The 23,585-nt window shown below is 64.0% G+C and overlaps 2 protein-coding genes across 7 annotated transcripts in view; one reads left to right on the top strand and one right to left on the bottom strand.

Annotated features, from left to right (window-relative positions):
- The first annotated feature begins 1,786 nt into the window (after positions 1–1,786).
- On the top strand, positions 1,787–3,356 carry MYOG (myogenin). Its single transcript, XM_006908306.1, has 3 exons — positions 1,787–2,293; positions 2,704–2,767; positions 3,235–3,356. Exons 1-3 carry the CDS (start codon positions 1,787–1,789, stop codon positions 3,354–3,356), a joined length of 693 nt encoding a protein of 230 aa, XP_006908368.1.
- Positions 3,357–6,566: 3,210 nt separating this feature from the next.
- PPFIA4 (PTPRF interacting protein alpha 4) overlaps positions 6,567–23,585 on the bottom strand; it is a 37,414-nt gene continuing 20,395 nt past the window's right edge. For 2 of the 6 annotated variants that reach the window (XM_015586571.2, XM_015586573.2), the window contains 14 exons: positions 22,692–22,926; positions 22,281–22,316; positions 22,000–22,133; positions 21,608–21,765; positions 19,929–20,022; positions 19,462–19,543; positions 18,893–19,093; positions 18,227–18,289; positions 16,240–16,415; positions 14,719–14,816; positions 14,040–14,215; positions 12,361–12,429; positions 9,435–9,552; positions 6,569–9,078 (listed from right to left, as the gene is read on the bottom strand). In XM_015586571.2, the coding sequence (XP_015442057.1) occupies positions 9,029–9,078; positions 9,435–9,552; positions 12,361–12,429; positions 14,040–14,215; positions 14,719–14,816; positions 16,240–16,415; positions 18,227–18,289; positions 18,893–19,093; positions 19,462–19,543; positions 19,929–20,022; positions 21,608–21,765; positions 22,000–22,133; positions 22,281–22,316; positions 22,692–22,926 (1,690 nt within the window). In that variant the 3' untranslated portion in view covers positions 6,569–9,028. Of the gene's footprint in view, positions 9,079–9,434; positions 9,553–12,360; positions 12,430–12,470; positions 13,914–14,039; positions 14,216–14,355; positions 14,496–14,718; positions 14,817–16,239; positions 16,416–18,226; positions 18,290–18,892; positions 19,094–19,461; positions 19,544–19,928; positions 20,023–21,607; positions 21,766–21,999; positions 22,134–22,280; positions 22,317–22,691; positions 22,927–23,585 lie in introns of those variants that run through there. The other 4 variants (XM_015586575.2, XM_015586572.2, XM_015586574.2 and 1 more) reach the window with 4 other exon arrangements.

Below are 23,585 nucleotides of genomic sequence, written 5' to 3'. Positions count from 1 at the left end.
ATCCCCAAAGGACAACATGATGCGATTTCTGGGTTTCCATAGTAACTTCAACATCCCTGCTATTCTCAGGGATCAGAGGGTTCGAGTGTAAACTGAGGCAATGTTCTCTTTTTCTCTTTTCCTTTTTGGTGGGCGGGGATGTTCAATTCTCCTTCAGTCCAGCTGGTCAGGGCCAAAGTGAGGTTAGAGCCCAGCTCCCATGCTGCCACTGTCCACCGGCGCTGAGGCCAGAAGCCAGAAAAAGACCCCACGGGCCCTTCAGCCTGCTGGGCCCTTCCATAGTCCAGCTGTGTCACCCTCATCTCTGCGCCCTGCCCCGAGGACGCCAGCACTGTCCTGGCTCCTCCCCGTGGACAAGAGGAAGGACAGCCGCATTCAGGTCGCACAGCCCCTGTGACATCTTCCCCGAGGACCCGGCTCCGCTGTCGCCACCGCTGTTTGGGACTGACGTCAGCCTCGTCTGTCCCAGGGGCAGGGGTCAGACTTAGTCCACTGGGTCCTCACAGGAAACCGAGACCAAAAGGAAAAAGACAGAAGGGTCCGGAACCCACGAGGCACCTGCAGCCGGCGCAGGCGTCGGTGTGGGGTGGGCAAGGGCAGCGGAGCTGGGCGATGGCCACCTGGGAGGGGGTTCTGGCCCTGGGCTTCAGGTAGAGCTGGGCGACGATCAGAGTCTGCTGGGTAGATGTGTCCCCGAGGGCGGAGACCCTGCCGTGGGCTCCCAGCAACCCTCCTGCCCAAGAGGGGCCCTGTGTGCTGCCGGCCGGGAGGCATGGCCACCGGGTGGGGAGTGCTGGCCCTCTCGGCTCCTGGGCCCCTGCTAAGAGGTGACACAGACCGAGAGGCCCAGAGAGGACGCTGTCCCTCCCCCCTGACGCGCGAAGCCTGCAGGGTGCGTGTCACACCGACAGCCCCCGCGGGCAGACGTGGCGCCAAGCCCAGGGTCAAGAAGGGGGGACCCGCTGAGTTCAGAGACCCCGTCCCCACGTGCGGCGAGGGGCCAGGGACAGTCGAGGAGGAGCTGGGGCAGCACAGACAAAGGTCCGGAGCGAGGAGGGGACGGAGGGCTCACTAGGTCTCCACCTTGTCACCGTGGGGACAGCGGCCCCTGTAGCTGGTCTGACCCTGATGCGGGCTCTGAAGTGAAAGCAGCCCCCGAGTCCACCAACAAGGAAAAGCGGGCCGGTCCCACAAGACCCAAGAGAAACACGATGTCAAGCTGCTCTGACCCACCGAGGGATCCATTTGCCCCTTGAACCCTCAGCCCTCCGGCCCCAGACACTGAGAGCCCACATGTACCCCAAACGGCAGCAGCCTCAGCCTTTGGGAGGGTGGTCTGTGAAAGAGGGTCCTCTGACCCTGAGTGGGGTGACATGCTGTCAGGAGTCAGGGGGCCGGGTGACCTGACTTCCCTGGAGCCCACTCGGCTTGTCCGGACGGCCAGCAGGGCGGGCAGCCCCCCGCCAGCAGTAATTGAAAGGAGCAGATGAGAGGGGCGTGTGTCCCCCACCACCCCGCCCGTGGGGGCTGCCGAGCTCCGAGAACTAATCAAGTTACAGACGGCCTCCCTGCCCCGGGGGCTGGCCAGGGAGGGCCGAGTCACACTGATCCACTGCGAGTGTCTTGATGTGCAGCAACAGCTTAGCGGGGCTCGGGTTTCCCGGCCTTGGCTATATTTATCCCTGGTTCCGTGCCAGCGGGGAGGGTTTAAATGGCACCCAGCAGTTGGCGTGAGGGGCTGCAGGCGTGCGGGGGCCAGCAGCAGGAGCAAGCTTCTTCTGACCCCATGGAGCTGTACGAGACGCCCCCCTACTTCTACCAGGAGCCCCACTTCTGCGACGGGGACAGCTACCTGCCCGTCCACCTGCAGGGCTTCGAGCCCCCAGGCTACGAGCGGGCCGAGCTTGGCCTGGGTCCCGAGGCCCGTGGGCCCCTTGAAGACCAGGGTCTGGGGCCACCCGAGCCCTGCCCGGGCCAGTGCCTGCCGTGGGCGTGCAAGGCGTGCAAGAGGAAGTCGGTGTCGGTGGACCGGCGGCGGGCGGCCACACTGCGGGAGAAGCGCCGGCTGAAGAAGGTGAACGAGGCCTTCGAGGCCCTGAAGCGGAGCGCGCTGCCCAACCCCAGCCAGCGGCTGCCCAAGGTCGAGATCCTGCGCAGTGCCATCCAGTACATCGAGCGCCTGCAGGCTCTGCTGCGCGCCCTCAACCAGGAGGAGCGCGGCCTCCGCTGCCGGGGCGCCAGCGGCCAGCCCGCGGCGGTGAGTGGCCCCGGCCCCCGGGGCCCAGCAGGCTGTGTGGCGAGCGCCTGAGTCCCCGTGTCCTTTCCAGACAAGACAGAGGCCGCGGGGGGGCGGGGGGCGGGGGGGGCGGCAGAGCACGGAAGGGGCCTGGCCAGCGCCAGCCGTGTGGGGGCGACGGTGACCGCAGTGCCTGGGGACAGGCCCACCTGGCCGGCCCGAGACCCCAGCCCCTAGCCGTGGGCCAAGAACCCCAAGCCCTTAGGCCCGTGCCCAGCGAGCCAGAGGCCGCGCCAGGGTGGAGGCCAGGGCAGGCCAGGAAGCAGGGGCTCCGCGGTCGACTGTTACGGGTCCAGGCTGGGGCAGCCTGGGCGGCCACCTTCTCCCAGTGCCCACGAGGGGGCTCCTGCCCACTGTCCACAGAGGGCACCTCGGACGTGCTCTGACCTCCCTTCTGCGTCTTACAGGTGTCCAGCGCCTCCTGCAGCCCAGAGTGGAGCAGTGCACTGGACTTTGGCCCCAGCCCTGGGGGTAAGTGAGGCCGGACCCCGGTGCCCTAGGCTCGAACCCCTCAGCTGTCCCCAGGCCCAGTCTCCTCCCCATGGCCCCTCCAGGGACCTGCCGACAGCGGACGGGGTGGCCCTGTGCCTCCCTGAAGTCTTGACCAGCACAGAGGTCCTGCCTGCTGCTGCCCCCCCCCGCCCTGCTGGTGCTGACCTTCTCCCCGAGGAGGAGACTGTCCCTGTCCCAGGGGCCCCTGGGAACCGCTGAGTCAGAGCCCCTCACCGGGCCAGCGAAGGACAGCCCGGGCCCAATGCCACCTACAGCAGCCAGAACAGTGGCCTCAGACCCATGGCTGCTGCGGAGCTTGGGGGCCACGTGCCCCGTGGGGAACGGCTCAGGCGACAGCAGGACCTGAGTCTGCTCAGCCGACTGTCCTGGCACCCCAGGCCTCACCCCGTGAACTGCCCACTAACACCTGCCCTCTCTCCCTGCAGACCATCTGCTCACAGCCGACCCCACAGACACCCACAACCTGCACTCGCTCAGCTCCATCGTGGACGGCATGACCGTGGAGGACGTCTCTGCGGCTTTCCCAGACGAATCCATGCCCAACTGAGATCGTGTGCCAGGCCGGGTGCCCGGGAGGGCCCCAAGCCGGCCACGGATGCCACCATGTCTGCAGCAGAGGCCTCCTGCCCGGGGCGGCCACAAGCCAGCCCACCCCCTCCTCGTCCAAGTAAGGTTAACCCACCACCCAGAGAGGGAACGCACGCTCTCACTCGGCCAGCTCCTCAGGGCTCAGGCGCGCATCTCCAGGGAGAGGAAGCGGGGCTCAGCGCACCCCTCGGGCACCCGTGTCTGCCCAGACGAGCCGAGCACACCTGCTGTCCCTGTCCCCTCCCGCTGCCAGTGGCTGGGCTGGGCCTGCCCTGAGCTGGGAGAGAACAGGACGTCGCTCTGTTCTCAAGTCCCTGGGGGCCAAGCTTCTGCAGAGAACACTGGGAACCTTCCCGCGGCTTTATGTTTTGTTCCGTTTTGTGTTTGTGTGTTGTTTGTGAAACTGCCATCTGACCAAGGTCTCCTGTGCGAAGTTGCCAGGGACAGGTGGGGGGGGCAGGGACTCTTGGGGTGATTTCTTTGGTTAACTAAGCATCGTGTGGTTTTGCCATTGTTTTGTATTTTTTTCTAACTTATTTGGATTTCCTTTTTTAAAAAATGAATAAAGACTGGGTGCTAGAACAGTGTCCGAGATGATGGGGTGGGGGCTGCTGCACCCGCATCCCCCCCAGTCCAGACACACCCAGGGATGGCGTCCGAGGGCCAGAGCGGCTGGGGCCCTGGGACGCCAGGTCCACAGAACCCTGTGGGACACGTGGGAAAACCCGCCGCCGAGCGCTCACCACACCGATTCTCACATCCCACAGGCCCTGCCGTTGACTGGGCAGGTCGCGGCCCGTGGCCCACGGCCCACGGCCCCAGGCAGGGGCACCTGTGGGATCCCCTCCCTCATCCCGCCTCGTCTCTGGCGTGACACCACCCGGAGCCCCGTAGGGAGGTGGGGGGCGACTGAATCAGGCTGGCTGGGGTCAGACACTGCCACTTCCCTGCGGCCAGCCAGCGTGTCCCCTGCCACACCCTCCCATCCCTCCAGACTGCAGGGAGTCTGGCCCCTGCCGACCACTCAGAAGAGAAGGCAGCTCTGCTGAGGCCGAGGGGAGGGGCTCACAAGGACAATGCAGGGGTCCCCTCCAGACGGGAAGCTGCTTTCCGAAGGCTGGCTCTGAGGGGAGAGGCAGGTGGAGAACAGGGAGCGAAGGTCTGGGGCAGAGACCACATAGGATTAAGTGGAAAGCACCAGGGTCAGAATCTAAACGGACCCTCGACAGCCACCAGAGACTAATTCCAAGTGCTTCGGGCTCAGCTGTCAGATGCTGCAAGTTGCCGGTTTCAGAGGCACTGCCAAAGCTGAGACGTCTGGACAAAGCCTGGTCCCGTGGGCCCTCACCACGGTTACTCACCAGACGCAGCTGGGCCATGTTCCCAGCCCCCGCTTGACTTGCTCCTGAGCGGGGCTCAACAGGCAGCCCCCAGGGCTCCCCAGAAATTCTGCAGAGGGAACAGGGGGAGGGGCTCAGAGCAGGCTCAGAAGCCGGGAGGGCTGCTCATCTGGAAAACCCAGTCCCACTCTCCCTGATGGCTGCTCAGGTCCATGTCCTCTGTCTGGCACCCCCAAACCCCGACACAGTCCCACTGCCTCAGCTGCCCCCTTGCTAGGGGCTCGCGTCCACTGAGGGGCTGGTAGGCTCTGGGGCTGCTGGGCACATTCCTTATCCCTCCTCAGCTGCCATGTCCATTGGAAACTGCGGTCCATATTCATAACTTGGTGAGAATGGACAGTGCTCAGAGATGGCCATTTAGGTCAGGGGTGCCGGCTACGGTCAGGCCTGCCCTTCGTCAGCTCCTTTGTTCCCCAGGTCCTCACGTCTCCCCCCAGGGAGAAAGAGCTGCTGGGACCGCACGGGCGTGAGGGGAAACCGCCAGGTGGGGGCAGAAACCATCCTCAAAGCACGGGGACTTTCCTAGCTTAGCAAGAGCTTAGCCTTCGCAATTAAATTACAGATGAGGGTTAATGAGCACTGAGTGGTCGGTCGTTCTTTAGGGAAAGGCGCTTCAGTTCAGATCTCCAGTGGAAGCACCTGCAGCGAAGCGAACCGGGGTAATCAAAAGCTGCCGCCAGGGAACCCCACAGGGAAAGATAAGAATGACTCGAAATTGACACAGCAAGCGTCAGTGTGTAAACAGGAAGTCCGTGGAGAGTGTCGACAATTAGCGCGCCTTGCGGAATGCCTAAGGTACGGTTCGCCGATGCCGACAAATACTCTTAGGTACCCGACTTCTCAAAGTGATCTGTTTGGCAGCTGAAAAGCCGCAGTGCTGCAGGTGCAGCAGGTGCTGGGCCACATGGAGGAGGAGGTGGGAGGGACGACCGAGGGCGTTTCACAGGTGGAACGCAGTTCCCAGCTCATCAGCCCATTTGCTTCTCTGAATTCCTGGCTTCCGGGCCTCAGCCCAGGGCGGAGACCCCCGGAAGTGAGCTCAAGCTCAGGAGGGCTTTGGGTTGGGCTGGGGTCTTGGCTAAGGAGGCATGGCCCAGGCCAAAGGGAGACCCCAACCTTCACCCCATGGCGATGCTGGCCATACCTCCCCCTCAGCCACAGGCACCGACCAGAAGCGTGGAACCTCACTGGGACGGGCAAAAGGAGGTGGCCCAGGAAAGAAACATAGATCCCTTTCTTCCCCATGAATGTCACAGAAATGTGATGTTCGGGTCTCATCTCAAGCTCAGCATGTCCAAAACGGAACCCACATCAGCCTGCTCCTTCTGCCTCTCCCTTCCCGCTGGACAGCGGCACTGGGGGACTGCAGATTTTCTGCATTCCTTCAGATTCTCGTAGCCGGCGGATCACCACACCGGGCCGTCTCGCCGTGATCATGGAGAGAATGGGAAGGGCCTCCAGAGGCTCGGGCACCAGGCCACGCCTCCCTCGCCTGCGTGCCCTCCCTTGATGTGCTCCCATGTCGTCCTCCGTGCCAAGGATGCTGCCATCCCAGACTGTCCAGGACGCAGTCAGCCTCAGAGGAGAGGAGATCGGGGCGTGTGCCACTCGCAGGGTCAGAGGCCCTATCTAAATACGTGTCGTAGTGAAGGACAGGGCACTGCAGTCAGGGCCTGGCTCTGGGGTCCCCACCTGCCTCTCGCCAGCTGAGCACATTCTGCACACGAGCGGACACGCTAAGCCAGCATAGAGCAGCGCCCGGCACATGCCAGTTCCCAGTGAGTTTCACTCTCACTAAATACTAACCCTTATAAAACCCGTCTGGCAGAGGCTGGCTTGCTTATTCAGTCCAGGCTGCACATCGAGGGGTAGAGAGGGCACAAGGCTGACCCAAGGGTGGGACTCAGACAGCATCTCAGCTGGCAGAGAGCTGGGGCAAAGCGTGGCCGCCGCTAATTCTGCTGGGTATAGCTAGGGACGGCTAGGAACACCTCCCAGGTGGTGCACGACAGGGTCTGGGAGTTGCCGTCAGTGCTGGGCTTCGGCAGACACGGAGTTGCTGAGCGGGATGGACTTGGGACGGGGGTGGGGACAGGGGGCCCTGCAGCTTCCTATGCCACGCCGACCCAGAGCTGGGGGGATGAGGGGGCGCTGGAGCAGGTGAGCAGAGCTGCTGGGCCACGGGCAGCCCCAGCGGCCGCCTCCCCAGCACTCCACACCTGTGCGAGGGGCATTAAACTCCACTTTCACTGCCCTGAGGGCTGTGGAGGGAGCTGGACATGCCAGGTGAGCTCGAAACACCAGAGCCACATGCAGGGCGTCTCAAAACCAGCTTGTTTATTGGCACGTACACACGCACGCTCACCCACACACCTGTTCCTGCTGCACTGAGCCAGGACGGCACTGAGGAGGGGCCTGGCAAGGACAGGGGGCCGGTGAGGGGCTCAGGCCACTGGTGACTCTCCAAGTACACTGGCCACGAGGCGACAGATATACCAGGACGGCAGCCTTTGGTCACCTCCATGCAATCCCAAGATGCCCTGAGGGGACCCGGGTCCCACCAGCTGCTGCGTTATGACACGACCACCGTGCAGGGCTCAGGTGCAGAGAAGGGGCTCGCCCATCGAGTCCCCTGATGAAGCCAGATGGCGTCCTGGTCCCTAACTCCACCATCTCAGGAACCTGGGTTTTCCCCATGATCTGACTGCCCCCCGCCCAGGCTCAGGGCATTTCTCACCACCGACTCATTTTCTGCTCAACCCCTCCTGCCCCCTTTGCAGTGGCCTGATCAATAGGGAGGGCAGGGGACCGCGAGAGACGGCATGACACGTGGTGGCTCTGCCTGCACCTGGGGACCTCTCCTCCACCGAAAAGTGGCCAAGGGCTCTGGACCCTGGCACTGCCCCAGGCTCCATCTCTCCCGGACGGGGTGCTCTGAGCCATTACGCCACCTGCTCGCCCGCCCTGCTCAGAACCTCAGTCGATCAGGTTGCAAACCAGCTGCTCAGCCCCCCTCCAGGAAACATGCTGCACACACTACGATGACGCCCGGGCTTCCGCCCGCTCATCCTGAACTTGGGTCCCAAAGCCGCCCAGGCACCTCGGCAGGGTGAGGAAATGCGTGAAGCAGAGATTTCTTGGGAATGTTATTCCTAGCGAACCAGGAACTGCGGCCCCGGCTGCAGCCGCCACCGTGCTGGCTGCTGGGGAAACGAAGTGACGTGGCGGAAGCTGGCGGGTCTCTGAGCTCTCGGAGGAGGCAGTCCCTGCCCAGCACGGGAGCCCCAAGCAACGTGGGGGGCTCTGGGCGTGAGCAGGAGGCGCCGGCCTCACTGACACTCAGTCACCTGGCCTGGGCCTGACCCACAGACAGGAAAGCTTTGCTTTCTCCCACGGGGGTCGGGGAAGGGTGCCTCAGTCAACCACCCCAAAGCTGGTTCCGAGGTCCATGTACATGTGTGTAAGCCGCTCAGCAGGCTGCTCCTGGGGGTGCCACAGCATGGGCGCGGGGACCAGGGGCGGGGTGCTGGGAGCAGCTGGCAGTGCACAGCCGATCAGCCCCAGAGCGAAGACGCACAGTCCCTGTACCCACCCAGCAGCGGGGCCACCCCACAGCCCTTTGGGCTTAAGGCACCACAGGCCGCTGTCCCCACCTCCCGTGGCCCTGCCTGCCTATGGAGTGGAGCGCTTCCCTTCCCTCCTCCCCAGCCTGAGGCCCCTGTCCCTCTCAAACGCACAGTGGGCACGGTCGTCCCACTCAGCCAGTGCCTGGAGTGTCCTGGTCAGCCTCCCTCTCCTCAGCCTCGCCATCCTGGGCAGAGGGGCCTGCTGCTCCCCGCCAGCCCCAGGTGGTGCTGGAGGCAGCTGTGGGGTGCTCCAGGGAAGAAGAATGCTGAGGGGTGCCCACACCAGACGCAGGCTGTTTGGCACAGGATGGGGACGGGGACAGGGACCAGAAGGCTAGACCGGCCCACAAGGCACCGTCTGACATCTTTCTCTTCCCCAGTGGGTGGCAGTCTAGGCCCACCAGGTCCAGGAGCTGAGGGGGAGGTCACACCCACCCAGAGGTGGCCGCTGTCCCTCCCACAGAATTTGCACAGCACTAGATGGCCGGCCACGTCCTCAGACGTACAGGACAGCGGGGTCTCAGGGCGCCGAGTCGGAGGGCGGGAACACTCCGTCCTCTGGGGCCACAGGAGTCACAGCAGACTGGGGCCGCGGCGGGGACGCGCTAGTCCCGGAAGGCGGAGAGCATGTGTCCGTAGAGATAGTGGGACCGAGCTGGGGAGAGAGGCCAGCGCTGAGCCGGGCGGCGCGGGAGGCGGGGCTGCAGGGGACCTGCCGGTGACAGCCGGTGACAGCCCAGCCGGGCGCCGGCGATGGGGGGGGAAGGGCCGGGTGCAGGGGGCCAGGCAGGGGGCGGCAGGGGCGGGGTGGGGGCCCCCGCTCGGGGCCTTCCTGGGCACAGGAAGCGAGCTCACCCTTCCACTCCCAGCCCCCTCATCTCAGAGTCAGGGTGGGAGGCAGGGCCTGGCAGGGCGGAAGGGGTACCTCAGCACACAGAGATCCCGCCATGACACTTTCTACACGGTCCTGGACACGTGTCACTCTACAATGCCACTCACAGCGTCTCTCACCTTCAGGCTCGACCTTCCTCGCGGGCGGGGGCGCGGACACCAGCATGCCCCCCGGGAGTTCCCGCGGCCGGAAGCGCTTCCTCCAGGACGGCGCGCGGCGGAACACCCTGTCGTCCCCCTGCGCAGGGACACAGCAGAGATGCCACCAGCCCCCGCCCCTGCCCTTTTGGAAAGAAGGGGGCAAACGCCTGGCCCTCAGCTTTTCCGCCTGTGAAATGAACCTGCTGAGGTGGGTGACTACTCTGTGACTCTGAACGCTCCGGCTCGGGCTGGAGGGTCCCCTCTGATGGCATGTCCCCAACCTCTCCAACTTGGCTTCGGATGCCCGGCGACCTTCCAAGTACCCCTCTTCTCAGTCCCATCCTGGGACTGGTCACCAGGCAGCGCTCCGCTCCCCGTCCACTCTTGAGGGGGCCTCAGGGTGGGTGGGGAGTCAGGACACCGGGCAACAGGACCCTTGAAGAGTATGACCCGTCTCCTCCTCAGGCCGCACACCCTGACAGGACCAGGGGACAACGCCGTGTGGTGGCCGGGCAGGCGGCTGTGCTGGGCAACCCCAGCTGTCCACCCCTCCCCAGTGCCAGCCAAATCCGCAAAATTACGGAAGGTGCGGGCCCTGCGCACACAGGACGCACACAAGATGCGCTGTGCACGGACCCCCCACGGAGCCCACGCCGCACCCCCCAGACTCCGCTCCTCCCCCCTCACCACAGAGCGCTGGCACCCTGCCTCGCAGCCCGAAGCCCCTGCGCCTGCACCCTCAGACTGCTCTGGGCAGACGGCCCAGGAACGGGGGACTCTAAGCCACTACTGCTGCCTGGCTCCTTGGGGCCTATGGCCCTGAGTGGGCCCAGTGCCCCTCTCCAGCCCTAGCCCTCCGCTGGACCTGTGGGCCGAGCAGCATTGTACGCACACCTGAGATTACGTCACTAATCTCTCTCCCCGTCAAAGTCTGTGTCCCTGGGACAGAGACTGAGATCGTCCCTCAGCCCCCGAGTCGTGCCCGGGACACTGCGGGCGCCGGAGCAGCCGTCTCAGCTCCGCGGTGGGGCTTTCCAGGCAGGTGCCTTGTCCGTGAGTACCAGGAACTTGCCTCATCTCTGTCCTCCCCATAACGGAGCCCGCGCCCCCCCATCCCCACCTTCTGCCAGCCCTAAGGGTGTCCCTGCCCCTCCCACCCCCTCAGCCAGGGACAGCCCTGCCCTGCCCCCTGCCCTTGCACCGTGAAGGTGGACTGGACACTGAGGGGAAACGGGAGCCAGAGTCGCAGAGACGGCTGGAGGGTGCTGGAGGGCGGGACGGGAGGGGCCTCCCGGGGCCCACTCTGTGCCCACACATGCCACCCACTCCCAGACCTGATGAAGCTCCTGCGAGACAGTCTTCTTCAGCCTGGCACCTCAGTGCACCCCAGAAGTCCCCTGGTGCCCCCGGCCTGGTGTCGCCTACTCAGCAGCTCTACTCCAGTGCCTGAGGCGTGACCGGGTGGCCGGCTTCGCACGCCTCCAGGAGGCATAGGGACCAGGTGCACTTTTGCTCCAGTCCTGCTCTGCCACACATCAGCCTGTGACAACAGCTAGGGTTCCTCACCGCCAAATGCCACAATGCCCTGTCACACAGATGGCTGCGAGCACAGAGTGAGCTGTCACTCACCACCACCAGGCCTGGCCCGGGGGAGGCCTGTGAAGACACTTCTGTGAGGTGGAGGGATGAGCAGCTTAGACGTCGGAAGGGGGCACAGCGAGATGCACGGGGGGCCCTCCCCCCGACGGCATCGGAGACGCAGGGTGAGTGGGGGCCCACGCAGGGGCACAAGGGAACCAGGGTCCCTGAGGTGGGGTTCTGCAGTCCGTGCCCCAGACCGGAGCATGCACACGGCCGTGTGCACCTGTTAGCAACGTCCGACTCCAAACTGTCTCTGGGGAAGAGGCCCCACCAGCTCTGGGTGCTCCCGAGTATGTCCTGTCTGTGGGACGGAGGAGCGGCCCACGGAGGCGGCTCAGCCCACATGAGAGGGGGCACTGTGGCTGTCCCAGGGGCCAGCGCTGTCAGCAGAGGCACTGTGGGGCAGCAGGAGAAGGGGAAGCGACACAGGAAATGGGGACCAGAGCACACACAGAGCAGCTAAGACGGAACAATCTGGGCTCCTTTCGAACTTGTTTGGAGCCAAGGAGCTAAGGCAGACGTGTCGGGAAGGGCCAGGGAAGGGCCAGCAAGGCTGGGGACCAGAGGCTGAATGGGCAGGCGGCGGGGCAGAGGGGCCGTGTTCTCAGGAAGCAGGTGCATCTGGCACGTGTGCCTGAGGGAGCGTCAGAGTCTCCTACCACATGCGGCCTGGCTCGGGGCCAGCCTGACCAGACCTGACGCCAGGCGCTGCTTCCAGCAACAAGGCTGTGGGAGGGCCCTTCGCTTGGTACCCGGGCAAACGCAAGCACGGGAGGGGCTCGTGCCGCGCCCAGTGCTCAGCAGCGTCCACGACAGAGTGAGCGGCAAGCCCATCACTTAGCGAGGTCAGCCTCACGTCTGCCTGCAAGCAGCCACCCGGCTACAGGGCCTGGGATCTCGACGAGCAGGCTGGGGACATGCTGTGCCGATGGCACAGAAGGGACAGGGCCTGAGAGATGAAGAGAAAGGTCTGATCCCAGAGAGGTGGCCCTTGGGGACACCGTGGACCCTGCATGGCCAGGGGCGGGCACAGAGCCGGGAGGAGGTACAGGGACAACACACACCGCCTCCAGCTCTTGTCTGAGCGAGCCTTTTCACCGAGACATCTCCAGCCACTGCAGGGCCGGGCCCTGCCCTGGCGTCAGCCCCTCCCTCCTGCCCATGGCCCTGCCACCATCTACCCAAGGAAAGCAGAACCCGTGACCTTCAATCCAGTGAACTGACAATGACCGAACCCCGAGGGCCCCAAATCATGGGCACTCACGTCATCCAGCTTCCGGTCTGTGCCCAAAGCCAAGAGGTTGTTGAACTCTCTCTCCATCACCTGGCGAGCCTGGAATCCACCGGGGAAGAGAGGCGGAGCTGTAGTTAGGGACCTCGGTGCCATCTGTCACCTGTTCTCTAGGGGTCCGAAGGCAGAATCTAACGCAGTAACTGATCTGCTCCTTCAAGCAAACCTTAGGGTCCTTAAATGTCAACTGTAAACCTTAGAGCTCTTTCACATGAAGCAAATTAGACAACTGTCACTTTTTAAAAAGTAGGACCACAGGACACGCGGGTAGACAGGCTTCAGCCACATGTGTTGTCCATAAGTGAAAATCATGCCTTTCTGTGGGGACAAAGAGCAAGCAGGCCGTCGCAAATAGGGATTTAATTTATTCAGGGAAAAGAAACATGTTTCCTAAAGCTGAACACAAACAACTTAACCCTGGAAGGCTCCTCAGTCACGGGCTTGGCGGCCCGTGGGCTGCGTGGCACGTTGGCCCCCGGGAGCTCAGCCTGGGAGGCCTGGGACGGGCCAGAGACGGGAAAGCTTCTAAAACTGCCGCCAGATCCTTTCGCCCATTCCCAACGACGCGTTCCGAACCGGGGCGGACCCCCTGCCCCTAACTGCTAAGCGACATGAAGGGGCCAGGAAAATACGGACGGTCGGACGGCAGCAGAGGGGCCCAGCCCCTGGGCCCGGGTGAGCCGCTGCCCGCAGAAACGCAGACAGAAGGCAAAACGAAGCCCGTTCCCGGGGAAGACGCCCCCCACGCCATTCAGCAAGGACGGTCCTCGCCGTACTGGGGCCGTGATGGCTTTATAAACGGCCAGGAAGGAGAAGCAGAGTGAACGTGCGCGTGGCCAGACGGCACTCGGGGCACGAGATGGGCCGCGGAGCGTGGGCGGTGCAGGGAAGGCACCTGGGGGGCGGAGAACGGGCGTCTGCGCCATCCACAGGGGTCGGGGAGGGGCCCTGGCCGCGTGCGCTGCCGTCACCCCCAAAGGCCATCGCGCCACCCGGGATCACGAGGCCGCAGTCCCGCCCTCGCACAAGCCCGGTGCTTCTGCTCCCGGGACAGGCCCTGCGGCTCCGGGGCTGAAGTGCGAGAGACTGGACAGCCACGTGCAGTGTGGCCAGCCGAGAAGAGCGAGGGCTGAGATTAGGCTGCTCCGTCGGACGAGGCAAGACGGAGGCCCAGAGGCAGCAGAATCAGAGCTCGTGAAATTACAGACGCTGAGAACCGGTGGGATGTGAACATCGTCCCCGAACCCCGCAGATGGGCCGGGGGCAGTCCCCTGCCCAGGAGCGCCTGCCGCGCATGTACAGGGTCAGGCGGCACTGCACACAGCAGGTGGCCCCTCTGGAGTTAGAAGGGCCGAGCACGGGGGGCTCCAGCGAACTGAGATGCGTTCTTGGGTGACAGCCCCATAGTTAAGGGGACGTTTAATCCTCAGAGCTGGTGCCAGGGAGACACAGGCCACCAAGCAGAGGCTCGGGGCTCAGCTACTGGATCGATTCGGTTTCTCAGGCCTGGGCCTGGGGACAGAGCCCTAAGGTGGGAGACGAAGGAGATGTGGACTCTGTGGTCCCCTCGGGGACAGGCCCCGGAGGAACCCCCCACAACCCCCAGGCCTGTGCATGAGGGCGGGGCCGGGGCAGTACGGTGAGGAGCCCACCTGCGTGTTCTGCGTGGGGATCTGCAAGGCCAGGGCCAGCGCGCTGTGGTCGAAGTTCTCATCCAGGGCCAGCAGGGCGCCGTGGACGCCGCTCTCGTGCAGGTGTCCCGCGTAGTCCCGGAGCCCGATGGACTGGACCCACTGAACCACCTGGTCGTTGGTCCAGACCAGCACATCTGAGGTGGGGAGAGGGCGGAAGGGCCCAGGCTGAACCCGGCAGGGCGGGCAGGAGGGCCCCCTTCCCCGGACGGCCAGCCCACTCTGCTCCATTCCCCGCAGCCTGTGTGGCTCAGGGTCAGGCCAGCCGGCTCCTGACCTTCCCCTGGCTCCGAGCGCTGGCACAGGCCATCCCGTCCCCAGGCTGGAATGGGCCCCTCACTCTTCCCGCCTTCGTGGTCTTTCCTGTCTACCACCCAGGTCCGTGGACACCTCCTCCATGCAGTCCACGGCCCTGTCCTGGAGACACACTGCATTGGTCCCCGCGGTGCACTGTCCACTGTGGGGGTCGCGGGTGGCTGGACAGGGGCGTTCTCCCGCAGACCGGGGCCCCAGTTCCTCAGGAGCTGGGCTGCACCTTCCGCCTCTGCCTCTACACCGCCAAGGCCTGGGGGTTCAGCCAGGTCCCTACTCCCCAGCAGCACCCCAGCTTCCAGAGGAGGCTCCAGAGCTGACCGCTCACCCTTGATCTCATGCTGGCTCTCTTCCCGCCTCTTCTCCAGCTCCTTCCGGTCGTAATTCAGCCTCTTCAGACACATGATGCCATACTGCAGGCTGGTCCTGCAGGCACACAGCCCCAGAGCCTCCGGCCACGTTCCCACCACGTGGCCCCGTGTCCAGACCTGCCTCCTCCAGCACAAAGAGCGCCCCCCCCCACTGAACCCCTCCCCCAGGGCTTCCTCCCACATGCCCCAGGCCACTCCCCCCCCAGCAGGGGGTGGGCCTGCAAGTTCCTGCAATGAAAGCAGCTTGGCCAGTCCCTCTCCAGGCACTGGAATGACAGAGATGCCTACAGCCACTGAGGCAGAAAAAGCAAAATGAAGACACCCCTTTGCAGTCCCATTTCCTGTCCTCACAATGGCCTTCAGTGCAGCCAGGGCTCCGCCCCCCAGCTGCAGCGTGGCGTGCCCCCTCTGCCTAGAATGCTCCTCCCATCAGCCACCTTGGCTCGAATGTCCCCATGCCCACCTGACCACATGATCATCACCACCCCCAGCCCACACCCCAAGCCCCTTATGCTGTCCTACTTTTTCCTGCCACCTTTAGTACCCACTGTCTGTCTCTCCCCGTGAGCACAGAAGCTCCATGAGCAGCAGCTTTGTTTCGTTAACTGCTGGGTCTCAAATCCTGAAAGGCTGCCCGGCGCCCAGCACCCAGCACCGGGCACCCAGCACCCGGCGGGCTTAATGAGCTTAAAGAAGAAGCAAGCAGTCCAGGCGTGACACCCACGCGGACGCACGACACCCACACGCAGCGGGCGCATGGGAAGCACCCACTGAGTAATGACAGAGCCAGACCGAGAGCCACAAAATCTGCGGGTCAGATGGGACCCCAGAGGCCATCAGTCCAGGCTCCCGCCTGATGCAGGAGTCACCGTGCAGCGCGCTTCCGAGCAGTGTGCTTCCTGTGCTGAACACACCTGGTGACAGAGCCCCCGCCGCGCGGGCAGCCACCTTTCCCTCACGCACAAACGCTGCCACCCGGCCCTCCCGCGAGGGTCATCTCCACAGCTGCCAACTGCAGCCGCCTTTCGCCCTGCTCCCGAGGCCGAGCTTGGCGACATTAAAGTGTGCAGGTCGCTCCCCGCTCTGTCCCTCAGCTGCACTCAGCCCTTCTGCCCGGACGACCCCTCGGCAGCTCAGAGACACCCCTTCGAGGAACGAGCAACCCGCGCTGCTTGAAGCCCCATGTCAGAAAAGGTCCTTCCAACTGCCGTTCCAGGAAGGGACTGGTCACCTCACCCAGACGGGGGGTTCAGCTCACGTCTTCTCAGGGTCACCCCGAGAACTCAGCAAGCCCGGCGACAGGCAATGACGTCCAGCCCCAGGGAGAAACCCCTGGGAAAGTGAAGCTGAAGAGACGTGGCATGCGGTGTCTGAGGCTGGGCGAGGCCTGGATCGCATCCTCGGGTTGCAGGATGAGGTGGGGATCGGCTTTCACAGAGGGGGGCCTGTGACCACCAGGCCCACACCCGCCCGCTCACCTGTGGAAGCTGTCCACCATCTTCAGGTGCACACGCAGGTCCTTCTTGCTGAGGTGGTCCAGCATGCGGGCGTCCACCAGGCACTCCATGAAGCAGCTGCGGTACTGGGGCAGCCCCAGGCTGGGCAGCCACTCGTTCCCAATCCACTCGTGGTTCATGTCCCCGTAAGCCAGGGTCTGGGGACAAAGGCAGCACCAGCTTGCCTCTGGCCCGTCTGCTTGACGTAAACATTACTGCACCCTCCACAGCAGCTCAATAAAACTCCGCTTTATTTTCCCTCGGGCTGGTGGTGGTGGGAGGCAGGGCTTTGACACGCAACTTTTTAGGATCCCGAAAAGATACGGTTCTACTCAGTATGGGTCATTTGCACCCAGGCAGCAGCAGTGTGAGCCTGCCCGCCTCTGAGCACATTGTGGCAGTGCGACGGCCTGCCTTCCTGACCGCCAGGGCCGAAGCAGCCAGACGTAGAAGCAGAGGCGGTGGTTCGCTCCCGCCTGCTGCCGTCCTCCAGCCCTTGGGAGGTGACCGCGGTGCTGAGCTTTCTGTCCTCTGCTTGAAAAGATGTTCACACTTTTTACAATCACTAGTGTGTGCCTCTCTAAACATATACCATTTACTTTCCTCGCTTTTGTGAGTTAGGGCACATTCTGTGAATCTCGCGAGACTTTCGCTTGACACGGCATTGCACGGAGCAGCTGCTGCAGGTGCCACTGTGTGAACACACTGGGACCGACATGCCGTCCTGTTGACGGCCCCTGTGCATTTACACAGAGATGTTCCATTTTTGTCCATAACACCTGACTCATGGCCCTGTCGATTGTGTCTGTCCCCCAGGACCAGCTTGCTCACTCTGTATCCAAACAGCTGGAGAAGCCTGGGGCCTGCCAGCTGCTCAGTGAAGATGTGCTCGCTGAGTAAACGGAAGGGAGGCCTTTGCTCAGGTCACCAGTCCCTGACAGGGGTTCTCCCCACCTAAGTCTTGCACTCCTTGGAAAGGGGTCAAACAGAGGGAGGCAAGCCTGGGGGGCGGGCACACCCATCCTCACCACCAGCCTGAGACCACAGTTGAGGGGAATGAGGGCGGAGGTGCCCGCAGAGGAGAGAGCCTGGCCGGACGCCACCCCGAGCATCCTGAACGGAGGCCTTACCTGAGCCCAGCTGCCCTCCTCACCATCCTGGCGGCATGTGAGGGAACAGGCCAAGTCAGAGGGGCTGACACCCAGCAGCTGGGTGGCTGACCCGGGAAGGGGTGTCCGAACAGGTGAAACAACAGAGGCTGCTGCGTGAGCCCGAGTTTGTGGCGAGAGGGCGCAGCGCTGTGTGTGGCAAACACACATCTCCACACCTACTGGCGTGCGTGGGAGCCAGGCCCCCAGCCCCTGGTGCTCCCCGCAAGGGTCAAACACAAGGCACAACTCTGGCTCCAGTAGTAGCGGCCTGGGGTGGGCCTGTGACACTGAGGTGGACTCCCGCACATGCTCACGCACACACGTGCACGTGCAGCGTACACACATTCACGGACACGCACCAATGCGCACACATGCACACATATGCACACATGCACACACCCACGTGCATGCACATGTATACACATGTGCACACACGCACACACCATACACACACCACACACATGTACACACTCATGCATGCACATGCACGCACATACCATATACATGCACACAGGTGTGTGTGCACGCACACATGTGCACATACACGCACACACCCACATTCACACCCACATGCACACACGCACACACCCACGCGTGTACGCACTCCTGTACATGCGCACGCACGTGCACACACACACACGTACACACCACGCGCACACACGCTTGCAGCCTCACTTCTTTCCCAGGAACTCTCTGCCCTGAGCGCAAACCTAATCACCCACGGGAGCCACCAGTCTCATCCTCGATCAAGTCCCCGCAACCGTCCCCTCACCCTGGAAGGGTGTCGGCCCCAGCCCCAGGCCCAGGGCCAGACTCACGGTCCTGGCGGGGGCTGCCAGCGTTTCCATCTCTTCGTGGGTGACCCAGACGTTCCCGGAAGACTGTGAGCAGAGAGGAAACGTGGCTGGTGCCGTGTGTCCCGCAGGGTGGGGAGCCCGCGGACAAGGATGAAGCTCCCTTCCTGAGTCCCCTCACGGCCCCGCCCGGAGCTCCGCGCACTGTCAGGCGCGGAGTGACGCCCCCGCTGCGTCTCACGGCTCGGCACACGGCCGCGTTCAGCTGACGTCTCCTCGGTGAACACGAACCAACGCGGTGGCTCTGGGAGGAGGCTGAGCAGTCACAGGGATGGATCGCGTGGGGCGGCGGACCCCAGGTCCACAGAGGGGTCAGCGTGCCCGACGAGCACAGGATGCGTGGACACCCCCCTGCTGCCCAGGAGTCTGTGCTGAAACCAGCACCCAGAGGCCAGGGAGGGCCAGCGAGGTGGGCCCACCTTGACCCGGAGCCCGCAGTGCCTTGCAGAGGCAGGATGAGGCCTGCTGGGGTCCCGCTGGGTTCAGTGCCCCGGCCGCCTGGGGGCCAGGCAGGACCCTCACGGGGTGAGACTCTGTACTGTCTCCCCAAAGAGCGACTTTGCAAAGGGAGACTTTGCAAACACTATCCCGGGGCCTCCATATGTCCAGGGTGAAGGGGAGGCCACTTACGGTCCTGGAGGTGGGCGGAGCAGAGGGGCTGGTAAGCGACACCATCTCCTGGATGGCCAGCCGCAGCTTGAGCCGGTGCAGGGCATTGCTGATGCCGACCTCCCGCTGGATCTCTGTGTCCGACAGGGCTGACATGATGGCGCCGCTCTTGACGTTGGCCCGGCAGGCTGCCACGTACCAGGCCGGCATCCCCACCCACAGCTGCAGAGGGCAGACGGTCACTCAACCCCATGCCCAAGAGCTGGGCGACACCGCAAGGCAAGGCCAGGCCTTGTCCCCGGTGTCAGAAGAGTAAACGCAGAGCAGGATCAGACGTGGGGACGCGACTGCCAGCGAGTGCCCGCTTCCTGTTCTACAACGGTCAGGGGCCGGGGAAGGTGAGGGCCCACAGGAAGGGTCAGACCGCCTCTGAAATCACGGCTCCGCGATGACCGTCATTCAGAATCAGGGGCATCAGAGTGACAGAGCGTGTCCTGGGGCGTGGGCGAGGGGCAGGTGCTGGAGCGCCTGGTGCCTGGCGGGGAGCATGCTGGGAGAAGTGTGCCCAGAAGCCCCGCCCACCCCGTTACCTCCAGCCAGGACACCACAGTAGGGCCGTCCCACTGCGCAAAGGGCACCCCTTTTCTGCGTGCATCTTCAAGCAGCTGGTGTCTTGCGGGAAGGGGACAACAGAGTCGCCGTGTCTCTCCACTGTGCTGACTCCCAGGCGCCGCGGCTGTGCCTCGTGCTGGCCCCCCTCCCCGTGCTCCCCACCCTGGGACTGGCACCTCTGCTCTGTGCCTGAGGCAGAGGGACGGGAGACACGGGGCAGGAATTGCCTCTGCACCCCCGGGGGCTGGTGACTCGTTGTGAGCACATGCCCAGCAGACACTGCAGTCTGCTCTGCAGAGACCCCCAGCCCCCGGCCTCCTTGCTCAGGTCAGCCCAAGAACCGCCTCCCTGCCGTGCCCCTGTGGACCAGGCCGTGTGCTTCAGAAAGGGCCTGGCTGGGCGCTGGCAGCCCAGAGGAAGGGAGCAGGCGGCCCGAGGCTCTCACTTCTTCTTCAGCCGCCGGTCCTTCTCTGCCTGGGTCCCCAGCTTGGCAGGCACCAGGGGCTCCTGCACGCCGAGCTCGGAGTCCATTAGCAGAACTGGAAGGGGAGAGATGGCGTGTCAGCTAGACCCTCTGCTGCTCCTCCCTTGGCCTGGGCCAGGACTGGGCAGCAGACCGCGACAACCCAGGAGCCTGAGGGGACCTCTGCTTGGCATCCCTGCACCCCGGTGGTCCCCGAGAGACTTTGAGTGGGTCGCCCCCGCGCAGAGTTGCCGCAGGAGTCTCAGCCTGGGGTGCTTCCAGCCGGTGGAGTGACGTTGGGACCCCGACAGCAGCAGAACCCTACACAGAACTTGTCCCTCTTCCAAACCAAGGTGCCAAAGAGTCCCGAGGCGACGTGACGGCTCAAGACTGAGAGGGTCCCCGGGCCTGGGCCAGGCTGGGCACACAGCCTTTCTCGGGGTGCCCTCAACTGCACAGAGCCACGAGGGACCATGCACAGCTCTGCCAAGCGACCCCTGACTGGATGCCAGAACCCCGGAATTCGTGGCAGGGGCAGCATCTCAGAACGCGTCTAAGTCCCAGTCACTGTGCATGGTGCACCAAGGGCAGTGGGTGGGCCTCACACGGGGACCGATTCGAGATGCTGTCACAGGTTTGAGTGCCAGCACTGTGGGGGACACAGGAGTCAGAAGCGTCACAGAAAACTCCCTCCGCACTGACCCCGTGTGGGGTGCGGGCTGCTCCAAAGCCCCACACACTGAGCAGAGGTGCCTCTCTGCTCCCCACTGGCCTCCTCCGAGTCACGCCTCACCCCAGGAAGGCATGATTGTGAATTCCCTGCTCAGCTTCATCCCCTGCTGTGCCCACCACCCTGGGGCCTCACAGACCTGCTGCGCCCACAAGGCCCTCAGGAGCTGGCCCCAGCTTGGGGTCCAGCTTACCTCTCCACCCCTCCCCTCCCCACTCGGCGAGACTCAAGTCGACCCACACACTGCCTGGCAGAGGGAGCCAGTGTCACGCCGACCACACCGCGGCAGAGCACCAAGTGCCAGCGGCTCCCCGGCTCGACACTGTCACCACATCGCCCCAGAGCTGTCTGTTTTCCCCTCGTCGCTGGATCTCCCCGAATGACTGTACCAAATACTAAGCCTGTATCCAGGGGTCACTCCACAGACGTACAAACGGGTGAGGGCAGGAGGAGAAGGGCGGGGCCTGTGCCCCCACCACGTGCCCAGCGTGTGCTAGGACTTCAGGTCATGCCTCTGCTGCCACCCGCTACCCTGGCCAGGCCCCTACCTGACTATAGCATCTACAGAGCCATGATGAGGCAGGATGAAACGAGTCCCTCAGGCCAGATGGAGCAGAGGTAACCTCTAATTAAGAACTTTCTTCTCCCAAAGAAAGAATTGAGAAACTTCTGCCAAAGGTGCTGAGCGGGCTCCACGAGAAACCCTCCAAACCAGAAAGCGCCTCGGTGGTCCCACCTGCACTTGGCCGGGCCCCTCTGCGAGCCCCACAGCCTCCGCCTGACTCCCCTGGGCAGGGCCGCCTCCTGAAGGCGGAGGGATGGACAGGGCCTGCTCGCTGGCCAGGGAGACGGGCAGGGGGGACCAGACCCCGCCACGGCCTCCTGCTTCTGGCCCCTGCACCGTGCCCGCCCACTGGGAAGGGCCCCAGACCGTGGCCCGTGGCTCCATCCCTGCTCTGCTGAATCAGCCGGCCCTTGTCCTTCTTCCCGAACAGGCGGCTGATGGACGACTTGAGGCCTCTGCGCTTGGCGCCCCTGTGCAAGGAGTCCTCGCTGCTGCTGGGGTCACTGCCCTGCTCATCCCGAGCGCTGGAGGGGACCGCGAGGGGAGAAGACGCTGAGTTACAGCTGCAGGGGTGGGCGCGAGAGCCCAGGAGGGGCTTCCGACAAGTACGGGAGCCGGGGCGAGGGTGAGGGGCATCAGCAGAGCAGGGGGCCGGGGGAGACGTGGGGCTGTCCACCCCGGCGGTGTCCCAAGGAGAAACGCGCCATCACACACCAGGACAGGTGGGACGGCTGTCAGGTGGGAGCCGCTCCACTTACCTCTTGCCTTCTTCCTGGCTCCAGGCTAGGTGGCCAAGCTTCTCCAGCCGCAGCGTCCTGGGTGAGGAAGGAGGAGAAGTCTCACATTTTATGGTGGCTTTATCCTCTCGGTTCTCTTCCCGAGACACTGGCGACTGAACAGACAGTGGAGCCGTCAGGGGTAGAGGGCGCATCTGCCGGCCCAGCCCGGACGAGGCGGGAGCAGGGAGCAGAGATGCAGCGGGAGCCTTGGGGCGGGAAGGAGCCGGGAAGGCAGGACCCACGCGTCCGGCAGCACTCACCAGCAGCCACCTCCTGTGCTTTCTTAAGTCACTGGGCTGGAAGAGAGAGTGAGGGTGAGCTCACACTCACCTCTGGATGCCCAGTCAACCCCAAGGGAACCCAGTGGTCTCAGGACAACAGGGTGCAGTGCCGCCCACAGGCCGGAGAGAACATCTCAGCCCACAAAAGCTGGCCTGGAAAAGTTAGGTCAGGGCCACCTCTGGGAGACAGGAAGTCTGTGCTCATCGGAGGGACAGGATACGAAGGACACTCCGCGGGCCCTTTCCGAACCCTGGACACGGAGGGGGCCTGGTATGCCAGGTCTGTGTGCGTCATGGGAAGACGTGGAGCCAGGCTGAGCCCCCTTGCCAGCCCCCAGAGCAGAGCCCAGCGATGACGGGGCCACTTCTCTACTGTCCCAGGATGCTCACCAGGGTCATGACCCCCATTCGGTCCAGGTCCTGGGCAGCACTGCGGGAGGCGAGCTTGGGTGTGGTGCGGCCGCCGAGCGGAGGGGACGCACTGGCCAGGGACAGGGCCGTCAGGGAGGTGGGGATGGGGCTGCGTTTGCGTCGCTGGGTCAGGTCGAGGGCCTCCGTGCTGCCGCTGGTCACGCGCGTCTCTACCTCCTCAGCCCGGAGCTCTGTGGACTCCTTCTGGATCGCCCTGAGAGGCAGGCAGCACCGGCCTCGCCATCGGCCCCACAAGGGCCAGCGGGAGGTGAGCGTTGGGGGCGCGGCCAGGCACGCGAGCCCGGTGGGCAGGCGCGTCTACTCCACTGCAGCGAAGAGCTCCTCGCCTCCTTGCCGGCGGCCTGGTGTGCCCGAACCCCCCACTCTAACGAAAGCGGGGAGTCTAGCCAGTGGGACATGTCCAAACTCCAGGCCCACTGCTAACTGCACGGCTGACCTCGAGTTAAGCAGAGGTCTGCATCCCCACACACAGGCCCCTGGACGGGTGCCAGCAACGGCGTTTCCCGGTGCGTGGAAAAGTGAGAGGAACAACAAGGCTGGGGGCACACCCCGAGGGTGTGAGTGTGCGCCACGCACGGCCGCACAAACACACCCCTGCCCCTGGGAGCGGCGCTTGCCTGCGTACGTCTTTCCAGCTTCAGGGTGTTAAATATCCTGTCTTTTGTAGAGTGGCTATGACAGGAGGTGGCAGTTATCTTTAAAGTTTTATTTGGTGGAATAAAAGCTGGTGGTCCGGTAGCTACCTTCTGTGTGTGCGTGCGTGCGTGCGTGTGCGCGCGTGTGTGTGCGTGCGTGTGTGTGTGTATGTGTCTGTGTGCATGTGTGTGTGTGTGACATTTTCTTTTTAACTGG

Source organism: Pteropus alecto, unplaced genomic scaffold (assembly GCF_000325575.1).
Source record: "Pteropus alecto unplaced genomic scaffold, ASM32557v1 scaffold563, whole genome shotgun sequence".
Classification (NCBI taxonomy): Eukaryota; Metazoa; Chordata; class Mammalia; order Chiroptera; family Pteropodidae; genus Pteropus; species Pteropus alecto.
The sequence above is the reverse complement of the archived record's forward strand: the minus strand, read 5'-3'. Positions and strand labels throughout refer to the sequence as shown.